At 37.4% G+C, this 17924-nt stretch overlaps 1 protein-coding gene across 37 annotated transcripts in view; it reads right to left on the minus strand.

Annotated features, from left to right (window-relative positions):
* ELAVL2 (ELAV like RNA binding protein 2) overlaps positions 1-17924 on the minus strand; it is a 137470-nt gene that overhangs the window by 20168 nt on the left and 99378 nt on the right. For all 37 annotated transcript variants that reach the window (XM_012526611.4, XM_071216793.1, XM_071216779.1 and 34 more), the window contains one exon: positions 17263-17366. In XM_012526611.4, the coding sequence (XP_012382065.1) occupies positions 17263-17366 (104 nt within the window). The remainder of the gene's footprint in view (positions 1-17262; positions 17367-17924) is intronic.

The raw sequence follows: 17924 nt of genomic DNA on the forward strand, positions 1-17924 counted from the left end.
AGTTGAAAACTGAATCTATTCCTTGTAATTAAAAATTCCTTTCTTCATCAGCAGCTAAAAATAATTATACATTAAACATGTGGAGTAACACACTTATCAAGAATGAGCTATCAAAACACAAGTTAATCAAAATACACAGAATTTCACAAAATGAAAACATTTTATTGATAAAAGCTGGTACTTTATTACATGCATATAGTAACGTTTAAAATCCCAGTACATCAATTTCAAAAGTCATCCATCCAAATGCTTTCGTCCAAAATTGTAACTACTCCCGTTTCTAATTCATCAACAAAAAAAATCAAGGAAGTAGGCATGAATACCAACAGAGTAAAATGAAAAGATCCATTAATGAACAAAGCAATTCCTCTGGGAAAAAAAATTTAAAAAACCTAAGGACACCTGAAAAATCACCCGCTGACAAAACCTCCACTGAACAACGTCTATCACTTGTCAATTACTGACCTAAGACAACAAACATTAAACCTGAAAATTAGATACTTGCCACTTCAATTTTTTTTTAAACACTCTTACCCATTCTCTCCAGATGAAAGGAGTACACAAGGTCATGGTTAAGCCTATTGAAACTCAGAGTTAATTGCTGTTCACATCCAAAAATGAAGTCCTGATGGGACTTTTAAAAATTAACAATATCACTAAATAAGGGTTAGCTCTGGGTCTGGTAGGCAGTAGCAAAGGTCTTGAAACAACATCAGTGTTTTACAGATGGCTAGACAGGACTCTCTAAAAGAGTTTCAAAGTGAAACACACAGAAAGAGATGATATCTAACCACAAATCAGGAAACAGACATCAAACTTCACCCAAAAGAAAGAAGTGCACTTTGATCTGCTTCTAAATGCAAAACTCTACCAGGAATGTATCTCTAAGATACATCAAGGTATATGGGTATCATAGGCCAAGATAAAGTCACTCATAAAGAAAGGTATGTTTCACAATGGGCTGCAAAGGAACAAAGCACACGACTTTAAAGATCAGCCCTGACAAAGTATTAGAGTGGAATGTTCAAATATAAACGTAATAACCACATCTAATAAGAAGACTCAGCAAAGGTATTAAAGATTAGGGTAGTTACCTTTAATAGGCATAAGATAAAGAATTTACAAAACTACATCAATGGAAAATACATATGAAACCTCAAATTTTATTTAGACTGATCTGTTGAATACCTTAAGACTATATGAAAATTATTTTAATTCAAGCGAGATATTCAGAGAAACCATGGAATACATTTGATCATGCTAGTCCCTGCTTAAAAGCCCTCAGGGGACTCCCTAATGCTTTAAGAGTAATTTCAAATTTATTAGTTCTGTATGCTCAGGGCACTGACAAACTTTTCTCATAAACCACAGAATACCTTCAGTAGTTTCCCAAAGTTTCCTGCTCTTTCACTTCTATGTTTCTGTAAGCAGCTCCTTCCACTCATCTCAATTTTAGTCATTTCAGACTTTGCATGGGTTATCACCTATTCCCTATTTAATCAGTTCTTATCAGTGCCCCACACTGCACTATAAGCATTGCTCTCTTAAGATCCTCACTAAGAGATGTACTCATCTGTTACCCTGTCTTATAAGACTGGCTTAACTCCTTGAAATAAGAACTGTATTTATCCTACTTTGTGGCCCCTAGTATCTATAGCATATTTATTGCAATGGAGATGATCTATCATGATACAATAATTGAGAGTTTATTTTTGTAATATTGTCTAGAAAAAGAGGCCACAACCAGCTTTGCAACATACCACGTGATGGGTAGTGTAGACTGAAGGTTCCATTAAACATTTTAAAAATGAACTTTCTAGTTTATGTAATACCCAATTATCTCCAATTTATGGAAGAAAAAATTTCCAATATAGATATTATCTCTGAGGTCAGAAAAGACAAAACAGAAAGGGGATTTGGCATAAAGATGATGTATGCACTTTATGCAGAAAAATGGTTCAAGGATTAAAGTTTCTTCCAAATCCATGGCAACTGTAAAAGAAATTAATTCTTGAATATCACAAGTATTTTTTAAGATTAATGCAGATGACTTCCGGAAACCCCGCAGGTTGGCTGAAACGTAAGGAAGGAGGCTTACTGTCATATGGAGACTTGACCTGCAGCATTTTTAAGTAGGCTGACATGAAAAGACCTACTTGATTTTATTTCTCCAACCAACCTATTACATAATAAATCCTCCCACTTGCTCACTTTCTGTCAAAGCTGTTAAGAATCTAAACCCAGTAATGCGAGATGTAAAATGAGAAACAGGATATTTAGTTGGCAGAAATGATAGGTGGACTTCATGGAATAATTCCGAACTTCAGACGAGGGTTATGTGCATGTTCTTGAATGTGGGATGGTGCATTAATCAGCCAAAGGGGTGCTGATGCAGAGTACCAGAAATCTGTTGGCTTTTATAAAGGATATTTATTTGGGACAGAAGCTTATAGTCATAAGGCCTTAAAGAGTCGGGCTCAAGGTACCATAAGAGGCACTTTCTCACTCAAAGTCATTTGCTATTTTGCTGAGTTAGAAAAGTTAAACCTAAGGAAGAACTACACACTGCCAGGTGTAAGTAAACTGGAGCTTTTTAAGAATAAAATACAACTAGTACTGGTTGATAAACTGTGTGGAAAAAATAAAAAAGATTCTCAGCAAGCAAATTCTACAACTTTCAAACACTCCATCTCAAGTCTGAGAAAGAATATATGAAAGACATATAATCATCCATGTGTATCAGTTAAATGAGGGTTTGTCTATCAGTCAGAAGCTGATGAACATTAGAGAGAAATTCCCACATAAAGAGATAACAGTAATTAAATCTTCATTTATTGCAGGAAAGATAAAGAAGCACAGAAGTCCTTTCCCCATCCTTCATTCCACCATATCATCAATGTATGATAAGGTCTACCAGGAAGTACCACAATTCTGCTTCATATGTCTCTAACCACCTTCCCAAGGTGAAGGACAGGTAAAAAATCTCCAGGAAGTTTCACTTTCAATTTCACTTAAACTGTGAATTCATCTATCTTTGAACACACAGAGCAAGTCTTCACTGTTTCTTATTAACCAATATGCTTTTAATAATTTCTGAATGAAGTTTCTATAAAACAACTTTGGTAAGGTGCTCCAAAGACATATCTCCTTTCAGAGAGCAGACCACCAAACAGAAGAGAAAGGCACTCAATGTTCAGTGAAAAATAAGTGCTTTTATGATCAAATAAAACTTGGTAAATGATGACAATGGCACAGGCAGTATCAGAAAATGGCGCAAGTCATGGAAATGAAAATTAGACTTGCATGTTCAAGAATGAAGATCCCAGCTGGGCCCAAATAAAGATTCTATAGAACACTGTCGACACTACGCACTTACTCTCCCCAGCAATAGCAAGTTGGGGGCAGATTCTAGATCCCTTAAATGTCAGGGTGAAACATTTCATGAGAAGAAATGATAATCTAAATATTAGCAAGTATCCTACTGCAACTGACAGAAATGTATGAAAGCAGAGTATGGAGATAGTTTTTCATTATAACCTAAGTGAAGAGAATGGTCAAAATTAGGGTGGTAGTAGGAAGGCTAATTTAAATACCATCTATAATAAGTTTCCTTTTTGTTCTCTAACTAGAAGAAAAATTACTTCACTGCTACATTACTTCAGATATTCAAGTCTTCTCTGACCTACGTATAACTTCAATAATGAAAATATAATGATCTTGCCTCTATTTGTACTCTAAATACTGCATAGAGAAATTTCCTCTTGTTTCCAATTGTAAATACCTTAAATGAGTTCCCTAGGTCCCCATGAATCTGCAGAATGAGGCAGGTACGTATCTATGAGCAAATGAATTAATTTGCTCAAAATTCATCCCTCTAGTTCCTCTTATAAATAAGGTATTCACTAAAGGGAGATGGATGTAAAATATGGGGCTAAGTTAGGTTTAATCAAATTTTCCCACCAATTACTGTTTTACAAAGTTATTTATGTAAGAAGCACACTTTATAGCTTTCAGATGTAAGTTTCTTCTACAAGTACACATCACATAAAGGCTTCTGTATCTTTAGAAGAGAAATTCCTTTCTATCTGTAGTACCTTTCTTCTGTCTTATAAACTCTTATTTTGTAAAACGCTGTCATCTCTGAAACCATCACAGAGACCTCTGTTTTTAAACAGCCAGTGACATCTCCATTTACATTTACATCCAATTAGCATACATTCAAATCCTGGCTACATAAAGTAAGTGCTACCTCCCTTACTACACAATGACACCAAGAACAAGTCTACCTCTTGTCATATTTTAACATTGCTCCAACATTTAACCAAGCTGAGTGGCATACACTAGGCACTCAAAATGCTTGCAGAATTAAGCACTTATTTAATTACAGATACTCCTGTCTAAGATTGTATAACTACAGGAGAATACCATGTGCATATTTTATTCAATACTAAGCAAAACAGATCACTGCACAGGGATTAAGAGGTAGGTAAGATAGGACTAATGCAATCTATTATTAATACTGATGGACAGTTCATTTACAGATACAGACATTCACACTGTTTTAATTTTTAAACATTTTAATACAAGATTAGAGATTTTTTGGGTATTTTACTTATTAAAGAATGAAATTTCTTATTTTATTTCTGCTAGGTCAGTACAACATAAAACTAGATTATAAAGTTAACTAAGTCACACTCTTCTTCTCCTAGTTATTCACAGACCAAGAGAATTTTATCTGTGCTGCAGAACATAGAGCTCACAAGGAGGCCAAATCAGTTCTAATTCCACCACACCACCACAAGTGCTGGGCCATGCGGGACAAGTCACTTTAATTCTTTAAGCCTCAGTTTTAGTTCAACAAGATTAGTTCCTTTTAGCTTTCAAATTTGATTTTGAAATGAGCTCCTCGACAATTTTTTAATTCTCAAATCATCACATATTTAGAGTTAAAAAAAAGCTAAACCTTTCCATATTTTGATCAAAAGCATTCAATATTCTCCTTTGACTAGTATAGCTTGTAGAGGCCCTTAAACCTTTCAAATACATGCCTCTATACAATAGCAGGACAAAAATTTAACAAATACTTAGCCCTTCAATTTCCTAATTATCACAGACAACTCAAGCAGTAAGAATTAATCCTGTTAACAAACATTAAAAGCATCTAAGTAAATAAGTAACAGTGTAATAACTATAAAAATGTTTTAAAAAGTCAATTCTCAACACAGTATTTTCAGATAACCTAGTCTCAAACAGATTTCTTTAAAAATAACTCTTGCAATTAAGTACATTATTTACAAATACTAAATTTATTCATCCTTGTTCTTTATAGGAGGAAAAAAATGCACATATTGATGGTCATCAATAATTTTTAAAGCCAGAGACCTCCACAAACTTCAAGACTAATTGCCGATCTAGTATGGTTCCATGTAAGTTAATAAGGACCTAGCAGGATTTCTGAACGTTAAATAATCACTGTCATTAAATTTTTCTCCCTTCCCCCCCACGCTGCTGTTTTTGCTGTCTGCATCCATTTGCTGTGTGATCTTCTGTGTCTATTTCTTTTTTTGTCTTCTCTTCTTGTTTTCTTCTCTACAATTCACCACGATTCAATCCTGGGGACCGCCAGTGTGGAGAGAGGTTCCATGTCACTTACACCACCTCAGTTTCTGGTTCCTGTTGCATCTCGCCTTTGACTCTCCCCTTCGTCTCTCTTTTTATTGTGTCATCATCTTGCTGCATGGCTTGTCACGTGGGCACACCTTTACCAGGAGACCCCAGAGATTGAACCTGGGTCCTCCCATACAGTAGATGGAAGCCCAACCACATGAGCCACATCTGCTTCCCTCATTAAACTTTTAAGGTACTTTAAAAAAATCATTCCCAAACTTTCAAAGAAATATTTCTAACCAAAAATTGTCCCCTTTATGATCTTTTAAACATACACACATAATAAAGGGAAAGGGGTATGATGGGTATTTTATTATAAGCCCTCCCCACAAAGGCAAAGGAAGTTTTATGTACATATATTTTGTGGAACTGATGTTAAGTTATAGAAGGATGAAAATTTTATCTAACTTCTAAGGTATAACCCCAGAAACATTACTGAATGTTCTATAACTCTACCAAGATTTTTTTTTCTTTCAACATGACTGGATATTAGAAAATAATCAAAGGAAAAGTTTTATAAATTAAATGATTTACAGGACTAATAGCCTCATTCAAAGACAAACTTTCATTCTCTAAAGTCTATTAGACACCTGAGCTGTATATTCCCCAAAATAACTTGAAGTAATGACTTGATTCCTAAAGCCCTTTGTATGACCATTTTGAACATTTTACAAGAAAGAGGGGTTTAAATGAAAACAATGAAGCCTTAATTACACACAGTGAAGAAACTGCATCATGCCATTGATATAACTCCTACAAAAATTTAAAGGGGGGTTAGTAGAAAGGAGGGAGATGATCACCTTTACCTTTATTTGAAGACAACGCACTCCTGTTTCCAATCTGTGAAGCACCTCTCCTTACCTTCAGAATCTGAGGTATTTAATTATACTGTCGGGAGCCATGAATGGTCTGGCATCATGCCCTTTCCCTTGGTCTCCTTGATTGATAGCCTCAATAACATTCACTACTGTAATTAAACCACCAAATAGTATCCCCTTTGCCACTTGGTAGATCAATGCTCTTTAATACTCAAAGAATAAAACACACAGGTTGAGGGGGGGAGGGCAGTTTGCCTCTCACCTTCACAGCTCATTTGACTTTGTGCACCAAAACAGTTTGCAGACAATATGTATTTCACAATTTCCCCAAGATACTGGTTAATGAAGAAGAACACTAAAGAAAATCTTGCAAAGTTGGTGACTATTTCTTAATTCATTTTTGCAAACAGGAGCAGGACAGAAACATTCTAAATCTATTGGCAACAGTATGCACTGTTTCATGTAACTTTGGAGCAAAAATCCAGCTTGCAAGTGAAAACGTTTATAAATGAAGGCTATGTATAATGAATCACCGCCCCCCCTTAAAAAAACTATTTAAAGCATGAGATGTGTAGTAGGTCTTAGGATAACAGAGCAAATTCTGGATCAGAAAGTTCAAATATCCAGATAATGGGGAGGGGTGTGGCTGAGAACCTATGAATGAGACAAATTTTCACTGCATTTTAAAAGAAAATTTCATACTATAAGGAATCACAACTATCTTGGAGCATTTAACTGAACTTCAAATCTCTATACTATGAAATACTCATTTAAATGGATGGCCCCTGAAGTATCATACTGTAAATTCCCCAACACTCAGAGTCAAATAAATTAAGTTAATGTACTTATGATGCTAAAAGTATTTAATGACATTGAAATGCTCTGAAAATGAGCAAATTGTGTTTCTGTGTGTGTACTGATTCTTAAGTAACTCCAGCATCATACTCATTAATTCCAAGCATTCTAGATATTTTACATTATAACCTATAAATTTAAATAATATGTACATATATATTTATTTTTAAACAAGAGCCACACAGACCTCTCCAACTGCAAATCATTGAAGCTAGTAAATAGTGGTTCTCAGGTCATACCACCACCTGCTTAAGAATCACTGTGGTTATGAAAATGTAATTTCCTTGGCCTCAATCTACAGATAAAAAGAGCCATGATGTCTTGGCGGGGATCCAGGAATCTGCATTTTGTCAACCACTCACCCTAGTGATTCTAATGAACATTAAGGTTTTAATGGTCCTTTATTAAGAGGGATTTAAAATTGGTACTCCTTCAACTTTGGGGTATATCAGTTTCCTAGAGAGCTCTTAATTATAGATGCCAATCCCTCCTCTTCACCAGCTACAAATACTGATTCCTAAATGACTAAGATAAATTCCCAGGTAGCTTGAAAGGAAAACTTATGCAATTATAAATGACCAACAAATACGAAACTGTAAAAGTAAAACAAAGCCCATAACATTTATCCGAAGATATTTCCAAGAACTCAGACTGGCTGGATTTAGCATGGCTGGGTTAGGGAGCCCATCAGCCTGGCTAGTAACTTCAAAGGCTGCTGTGCTTCATTCTATCAAGTCGAAACCACTCACAATGACTCCAAAATGTTTCCAGGAGTATGAACCAGATCATTTGATTAAAGCAAGCAGGAACAGCTGAGTCTCTAAATACAGCTGTTTAACAAAGCTCTTGGAAACGAAATCTTCTTTGGAATTATCAGTGTGCAAGACCATGCAGAAACTGCTTTTCCTCTGCCCTCCCTGCTGCTCACCTGAGGGCCATTTCAAGACTCATTAGCAACCACAGACTCTATGGAGGAAGGAGAAGTAACTTCATACAAAGGACCCCAAAAAATAAAAAACTAAAAAGCTCATTAGCAGGATTTATGATTTTTTAAAAATTCACTTCTCCGTAATACAAATGAGGTAACTACTGTAAATTCAAAATTATTCAACGATATTAAACCATAAAAACGAAACATCAAGACTGATTTCTTCAGAGTAAATATAGCTTTTTCTTCATTCCTCCCCAATTAGGTTTCTAAAATACAACTAACATAGAACAGGACGATTGAAAAAAAATAAACAACTATTCTTGATGCTTGCTTGAAGCCAGTAAGTGGAAGGTCAGAGCAAGTATTTTCTACCTCTAAATGTCCAGAGCGACATGTGAAAGCAAAATGCTTCACATTTCATAATATGTAGATTGGTATCATTCTCCAACATTTTACAAAAGAGAAAACTAGACCAAGAGAGCCAGGGCAGAATACAAATTCAGGTAGGATGCCAAGTCCTGGTGCAGCATTTAATGGAGTTGTTCACAGAAAAGGGGGGTGAGGGTAGGGGTGGGACAAATATCAGATTTTTCTGCAGTTTTAAAAAATAGCCCTAGTCACTCCCTCTGCTTGTTCATAGCAGAATGCTGATAAAGTTCCACACAGTAAAACTTTTGTATGTAATTCTGATGTGTTATCATGGCTAAGAACAAATGCAAAAGGTAAGATCAGAAAGTTTGGCAGAGGTAGGAGTAAAGAAAATGAACTGTATATGCTTTTCTGGGGAGCCTGTGCAAATTTTAAAAAGAGACAAATGTAATTTTTAAGTCAGCATCTGTAATGTTTACACTAGCATCTGAGACTCACAAGAAACTAAACAGTATTCTTAAAGAATGGATAGTCTCCTATAACAGATTTGAAAAAATAAATTATTTTATTATTCAATTACAATTGAAATGTTTATATCAATGTTTGACTTACCAACTATCACCTCCAGATACCAGTTTTCTTCTAAAATTGGAAGTTTGGTTGTCTCAAGTGCTCTACCTAAAAGACAGCAGAGCTCCTCTGCCACTGGGCATACACCTAAGCAGTTCTGGTTCAGAAAACCTCGAGAAGCTAAAAGGCACAAATGAAGGTCCCCAGGAGGCTTGTTGGCTCACAGTGATATATACATCTGGTTCTAAGCAAAAGCCTTAGATAATAATGTGAAGTGGAAAGAAAACAATAAATGCTATCAGCAAAAGCCAACTGGAGATTATTTTTGTGGTCCCTTACCAGTTTTGTCTTAAATACATCCCATAGCCTCAACTAATAAAGGTCATCAGGCACATAATGTATTGCCCAACAAAGACTGTTACTATTTTTGCAAGAAGCCAAACAATAAGGAAAAAGTATAAATGTAGATAGAAAATATTGTGAAAACCAGAAAAAATTAAGAGTCCCTTCTTGGGAAGTCAGCACACCCAAGCTGAAACTTTTCAGACTAACTATGATAGAACAGACTGAAGTTGCCAAACTTACCCAACTCCCACATCCTAAAGGAAAGGAAAGAAGCCCTTGCCCCTTAAACAGCAATAGAAAGGTAAAGCAGATAAATGCTAGCAGTGCCTTGCAGAAATGCCACTGTGATACTGTTTATAAAATAGGCAGGGAAGGTGGAGGATTACAGCGATGTGCAGGAAGAAAAGTGTTCTCACCCCTCAGATTAGTTTCAAATTATTTCCTCTCATTACAAACCAACTCCAAAAGGACCTGAACACATAGTTCTACAGTTTCAGTGTCTTCTATCAAGATGTAAATGGTTTGGCTTGACTCTCTTCCAAACCCATTATTACCATTATGAAATCAATCTATATTTAACACTCTAGACCTGAAACTAGTTTTCCCATGTTGAGATGTTCTAAGCGTACTGGCTGAATGATTCAAGTTTTGGTAAATAAGTAAGTGATTAAGTTTCAAAGACATGCCTTGGGAAGTGGACTTGGCCCAATGGATAGGGCATCCGCCTACCACATGGGAGGTCCATGGCTCAAACCCCAGGCCTCCTTGACCTGTGGGAGCTGGCCCATGCGCAATGCTGACGCGCACAAGGAGTGCCCTGCCACGCAGGGGTGTCCCTCACGTAGGGGAGTACCACGCGCAAGGAGTGCGTCCCATAAGGAGAGCCACCAAGGGCGAAAGGAAGCGCAGCCTGCCCAAGAATGGCGCCACACACACAGAGAGATGACACAACAAGATGACGCAACAAAAAGGAAACACAGATTCCCATTGCCACTGATGAGGATAGGAGTGGTCACAGAAAAACACACAGAGAGCAGGCAACTGGGGGGGGGTAAATAAATTAATTAATTAATTAATCTTTAAAAAAAAAAAAAGACATGCCTCAAGAAAAAAGAAAAAGCAACAGTTTTCTAAACAGACAGAAGTACTACTTGAGTGGCCCTGAAACAAAGAGCCAATGGTTCCTCTAAGTTCAAGTGAGGATTCTCTATGCTGGTTACAAACCTGGGACAGCCAGGATTTTCTGGTGTAGATACCACTTCACATATTTTATTTTATTTTTAAAATTTATTTATTTCTCTCCTCTTCCCCCCCTCACCCCAGTTGTCTGTTCTCTGTGTCTATTTGCTGCATCTTCTTTGTCCACTTCTGTTGTTGTCAGCAGGATGGGAATCTGTGTTTCTTTTTGTTGCGTGATCTTGTGTCAGTTCTCTGTGTGTGCGGCACCATTCCTGGACAGGCTGTACTTTCTTTTGTGCTGGGTGGCTCTCCTTAGAGGGCGCACTTCTTGCGAGTGGGGCTCCTCTACGTGGGGGACACCCCTGCATGGCAGGGCACTCCTTGTGCGCATCAGCACTGCGCATGGGCCAGCTCCACACGGGTCAAGGAGGCCCAGGGTTTGAACCGCGGACCTCCCATGTGGTAGAAGGACACCCTAACTACTAGGCCAAGTCTGCCGCCAACGTATTTTAAGTAGTCACTTGGCCACGAAACCCTTCAAGTGGCATGCTTGGGTAACAAAATGATCTATAAACTCCCTTCTAAGTAAGATGAGTGCAGTCAACTACAAAGACTCTTCCACCACCATTGCCCCAGGGGCTCCCAAGCAGGGATGATCCAGAAGTGAGCTGGAGTTTACAGTGCCACCAGGAACCCTCCTCCTCACAGTTCACTCCGTGCAGACTCAGCCTCTACTCTAACAACTATGAACAATGCTTAAAGAAAATCCGGTCTAAGAATGTCACACTGCCCTCCAGGATTTCCCAAATGTCTGTTTTAATCCTTACTTTGGAGGCAGCTTGGAAGAAGCAGGAGTACACCAAAAGGCTTGAAACAACCAAGTTCCAAACCCTACTACACCACCATCCACCCACCCACTTCACCAGGCTGCACTAGGCAAGTAACAACCTCTGATATTCTTGGGGGTGAAATGCCAAAGCTGATAATGGACCATTCCATAAAACATATAAAAGGCTACTATAGAAATAACATTAATCAAGAGCCATCTGTTATACCTTACTTCTAATAAAGGACTGTGTAAACTGGACACATTATAGATATAAGAATCTTATTTAAATGTATTAAAGATTTTCTGATAATCAGATTAACACACTGTCAAAACCATTCAACATTTAACATATGGTACTACAAAGTTCCAGTTCGTAAGTTAAAAATGAAGTTAGAAAAACATGCATTTGGTATGGTCTTAATATTTTTTACTAAGTTTCCATTTTGCCTCTATTTCGGCAAAAAAAAAACCAATACTTTGTTTTTTCCCTCTAGAAACAGAGATTATATCAGCTAAATAATATTAGGTTAACAATTCATATGTTGTCAATCTTACAAGACTATTACTTCCAAGTTTTCCAAATCTGATAAAGAGAAAGAATGGTCCACACACAAGTTCTGAAATGAAAGGTACTTCATAGGACATGCTTTGTAAATTTGTGAAATCCACACTCTCTCTCCAAGTATTTACACTTTGTATTTCACAGAAAATAACACCAAGAACACAATAGGCTTTCTGGGCCTACTGTAGAGGGGGACACAATAGGAGACACACTGGGAATCAAGGTATTCATTTTTCCCCGTGATGTGCTGAAAGGTCATAATAATCACCCATACATAGTACTTGATAGTGAAAAAAGTGTAAGTGTTTTTAGAAATGAATGACTTTCCTTTCTTAATCATGAATTTAAGTCTGATACCATGAACCTAGAAAAGAGGTCAAATATTGGTTTTGAGCCATAAATGTTTCATATACTATTTTGATTTTATCAACACCTAAGACTCCCTTGAAAACAGAATGAATGGAGAAAGAACACAAAGACTGAGTACATTAGTAACAACCACTGACCCCTGAATAGTCCACAAAATAAAGGGTCCCAGGGGGAACCACACACTGCCACAAGGAATATTTTATTATTCTGGATGCTTGAATTGTGTATATACTACCTTTTCAACACCCTCCCTAATATCCAAAGATTAAAAAGTCTTGTAATAGTTGCAATTTCTTTACCATCTCCACACCAGGGACAACGCAGCTCAGAGACGGTGTGATGGCACCAGCCAGGTAAGCTGCTGGGACATTGTCCAAACAAAATAATAATAAAAATAGAAAAGCAATTCTTAGGAGAGGACAATAATCACCTTGACACTTTAACCTATGAATACCACTACTTAAATAACATTCTAATTTAAGGTAAACATATTAAACTTTTCTAATTTCCAAGCCACACTTTTTAAGAATCAAATCCTGTCTGAACTACAATTTTTAAACTATCAACCAGCACACTCAAGAAAAAGCATGATAAATATTCTGGTTCACAGAATTATCCACAAAAGGATTGTCAAGGTAAAATCCTGAAGACAAAATGAACTTCGTACCCCAAATACCGTATTTATAGAAAACCCATCAATTTAAAAAAACTCCATCTGGTAATTCGTAAGCAGTAGGCCTTAGACTGTCAGAAATTACCTGGGAAGTTTATGTAAAAACAGATTTTCAAGCTTCATCTCTGGTAACTGACCTAATAGGTCTGAAGTGAGTCCAGAAACCTGTATTTTTAACTGGCTCTCCTTGTGACTCTGATGCAGCCAAATATGGGAATAAACGCTTTAGGATCTCCTAGTGCCTGAGGAACTCTGTGTCACTAATTGCAAAAATACTAAATATTTCCTTTTATTCAACCATCTATCTATTGCACAAAACCCTACAAAGCTAATGTTATTAAAAAGCCCCATGAGGAACTGCTATATAAACCAGTTTTCATAGTACTTCATTCACTGCTTCAATATTGCAATAACTAGGAATTTTACCAAATGGATAATAAATGGCAGGTGATATGGAAGACAAAACCTGAACTCAAGGAGTACACAGACAATTATAAACTTGTAAATAAAGTATGTATTAACTAATCTACTGCAGCTTTCTAAAGGACAGCAATATGCCCTGTAATGACTGCATTCCATGCAGTTCAGAGATGGTGTGAAGGCACCAGCTAGGTAAGCTGCTGGGACATCACTCAAACAAAATAATAATTATAAAAATAGAAAAAGTGATTCTTAGGAGAGGACAATAATCACTAAGAGCTTTGGTGCAGGTATCAGAAGACAAGCTCTTTTTCAACTAGCCTGGTCTAGGCTAAACTGGAAGACCACCAAGGTCTCAAGTCTTTTATTAGGTGGCAGAGGGTAGTACTTAAGCCTAAATTACACAAGGCCCTTTTAATCCTCAAACTTCTGTAGTTCCTCATGGGTAAAGATACATATTTCAAAGAAGGGAGAATCCAACCCAAGGCTGAACAACTCTGCAACATGGAAGCAGCTGAAGGAAGACCTCAGCTGGGCTCTGAAGGATGGGATGGCCAATGTTACACTGAAAATTAGTGGGAAAAGATATGCCGGGAAGTAGGAGGTACGGGACCATATGGACAAGGGCTTAGAATAAGGTCAGCTTGAAAGTGAAGAAGCCAGTGTGACTAGGGAGGAGAACAGTAAGGAAACAGCACCAGGATCACTCCTCAAAAGCTAAGCATTTAAATGGTAAGAGTAAAAACAGCAGGGAACACGATAAAACTTTGAGTGAAAAGTAACATGAGGAAAGTGGTGTTTTTATAAGATTAGTCTGATTTCAAAGGAAAGAAAAACAGACTAATTTATGGAATAATATCCCAGGGAATATAGGAAGGCTTAATGTAGCTTCCAAAAATTATGTAAAGCAATGAATACTAGAAAAACTTGGTTCAAGAGCACAAAACACGTCTAACTGAAAATCAGAAAAGAAAACACACAGAAAGAACAAACAGACACAAAGGGTGCTATATAGTTTTGGAAAATGGTCTGCTTTGCCTCTCAGAGAAATCTGGACCAAACTGAGGATACCAGCTGTTCACTGATATTTTTGCAGGAACCAAATGGGGGCAGGGAAAGAAGTAGCCTGCTGCTTACCCACCACTCCAACCCCCATTACAGAAAATCAGAAGAGAAGTAGCAGATGTCACAGTGTAAAAGCCACAAGGCCTTACTGTCCTTTCTTCCACATTTTCAGACCGAGGAGCTGAGCCCTGAAGAGTGAAGGCTGATGACTGACAGTGAAGGAAAAGGTGCCATCAGGCCCTTGCAGGTTATGGATATTTGTCTATGATGACCCATTCCCCTGCATTTCTGCCTTCTTCTGGACCCTACTGAAGTCAGGACATATAGCCATATGGCAAAAGAACCCACTCAGAATGAAGTAAGGGTAGTTATTTCTGGAATGAGGAAGAGTCTTTCCTGGATGACCCATTCCAACCATCTATTCCACTTCCTCCAGTAACCACAATTTGGGACATCAGAACTACAATAAATTAGCAGCAATCCTGGAAGTGAAATCACATTAGGGAAAGGAGAGTATGAAAAAAATATGCAGTAGGACAGAACACATAAAATAGTCCGGAGGTAACTAGATAGTGGATGTCTTTTTTCTAGGAGTGCTTATTATTTCATGGTGTTATTATAAGATTAATATCTGTGACATAAAACTATGCAGAAAAATGCAGACAGAGAAAAATCAGTCTAGATTGAAAAATCAAATGTTAAAACAACCAACCTTAAGTCTTATTATCTTACAGTGCATTAGGAGTCTAATTTTTCCCTCAAAGTTTGATAACACATAGTGGCAAGTTCATTTTTTGACTGAAGGATGGATTTTTCATTTGACACTTTCTTGATCAAGAAACATCTAGGGAAGTAGATTCGGCTCAACTGATAAGAGCGTCCACCTACCAAAGGGGAGGTCCAGGGTTCAAACCCAGGGCCTCTTGACTCATGTGATGAGCTGGCCCACGCACAGTGCTGATGCCCCAACAAGTGCGGTGCCAGACAGGGGTGTCCCCTGCATAGGGGAGCCCCACACACAAGAAGTGCACCCCGCAAGGTGAGCTGCCCCATGCCAAAAAACACAGCCTGCCCAGCAGTTGCGCCACACACACAGAGAGCTGACGCGGCAAGATGATGTAACCAAAGGAGAGACAGACTCCCAGTGTTGCCGACAAAAATGCAAACAGACACAGAAGAACACACAGCAAATGGACACAGAGAGCAGACAACGGGGCAGGGGGGTGGGGGGGGAGGCGGGATAAAAAATAAATCTTAAAAAAAAAAAAATGAAACATCTAGAATTCTTGGACATCTTACATCTAATTATATTTGGGAGCCATGGCGCATAGTTTCCTTTAGGTAAGATACAGCTGGTGGACATTTTTCTTATGGGCAAATAAAGATAAGGTATGAGATGTCAAAACTATCCAAAGCTAACAAATTACCTTAACTGACAATTCTGAAAGAAGCACCTTTTAAGTACAAAGATGACACTGCATTTCCAGATAACTGAAAAAATGAGCAGAAATCTTCTAGACAAAGCCTCTAAGCAAGATGGATGCTACAGTCAGCCTTGACTAACTTCCTCTCACCACTTCGTAAATCAAGGGTGAAAAATAGTTTTCAACTTGAGTCAATGGATGGAGGTTGCTTGGAATACTACTTTGAAAAATATTTGGGAGCTACATCTAAACTCATTGAGAAAGACCGTCACGATTGATTGGCTATGCCAGCACTGGGGCAGGAGAGGGTAAATTGATGGCACATGTACTGAGAGTATACCAGAGACAACATCCCTCTTAGTTTCTAAAGGAAAAGAAATCTATGCTACGGATTGGATTAACTTCTCATGCAGGGAGCATCTACCTAAGAATTTCAAAAATTCACAAAAGAGAAAAGATATACACAAAATTATTGACCTTAGGTCTTAAAAAGAAAACTATGTCAGGAAAAACATCCTGTGTGGCATTTAAGTTCTTCAAGTTAGTCTCCTCAAAGCAAGCTGAATGTGTTAGAACAAGTCAAACTAAAGCCCAAGGTTTGTTTACTGTTGTTGTTGTTTGTCTCACAGGTGAGCTAAGAGTAATTTTTAAATGTTTTGGGAAAATATAAAAAGAATAACACTTCATGAACATTATATGACATTCAAATTTCAGTACCCATACATAAAGCTTTATTGGGACATAGCCACACCCATTCATTTATGTATTGTTTATAGCTGCTTTCATCATACAAAAGGCATAGTTGAGAGGGAGTGACATATGGCCCTCAAAACCTGAAACACACTTTATTTTAAAAAGTATGCCAACCCCTGTACTTAAAAAACAGGTCTAGATACACGGCAAATAATTCTGTCTAGGGGAAGGAGATTTAATTTAATAGAATTCAGAGAGAATTTGTTTAAGAAATTTGGAGCTTTTCCTTTTTGTTAATAAACATGTAATTACATATAGTACTCATGAATATATACTTGTCCCCCTCATGCAACAAACATGAAAAAAGTTTGTTATGCCTTCCAGAGAAGTGTCTATATGGGTATGAGATGAATACAGGAAAGAACTAAGTAAATATTAATTTTTTTTTGAACTTCTATTCCGCAAGTAGATATAAAAATTTTTTTAAACATACTTTTATTGTTTTGGTTTGAAGTCTCAATCCATTCAACGTGTTGATAGCTTTCTCTGCATCCTTAGGGTCAATGTAGTTCACAAAGCCATATCCCAAGCTCTGCCCTAATAAAAGGGAAGGGGAAAAAGGCATATTAGTTCTACACCACTGACAGAGATCCACTTTCATTTTTGCAAATAATCTTGCCATTAACACCATAGCATATTTTCTCAATAGTAAGAAGAATTCTACATTAATTTTTCTAGAAATATACTTGTGGTCTTTCTCATCTTCTGTCTACTACCTTTGCAAGTTTGAACATCAGTTAGACTCAGCAAGCAGTGCTGTTGAAAAAAAGACACACTCCCCAAATTGTTCCAGCAAATAGTAAATTGATCCAGCAAAACTCTGGCTCAGGCAGCAGCAAGGCAACATTCAACTTCAGAATCTGTGGGTGCAAATCTCTGCAGAGGTGCAGAGTGGCTTAACAGTCATGATCTTTTCAGCTTCAGTTTCCTGAGCCATAAAATGCGAACAGTGCAAGAATCAGCCAAGAATCTGCCAATGTTCTACAAATTTTACCTAGACACATCGACAGCCTTGTACAAAGTACAATTATTTCAGAATTTAAAATTATAAAGAACCATATATACGTATATATGTATGTTTGTTTTAGAGGAGTA

The sequence above is a fragment of the Dasypus novemcinctus genome, chromosome 8, assembly GCF_030445035.2.
Source record: "Dasypus novemcinctus isolate mDasNov1 chromosome 8, mDasNov1.1.hap2, whole genome shotgun sequence".
Lineage (NCBI taxonomy): Eukaryota > Metazoa > Chordata > Mammalia > Cingulata > Dasypodidae > Dasypus > Dasypus novemcinctus.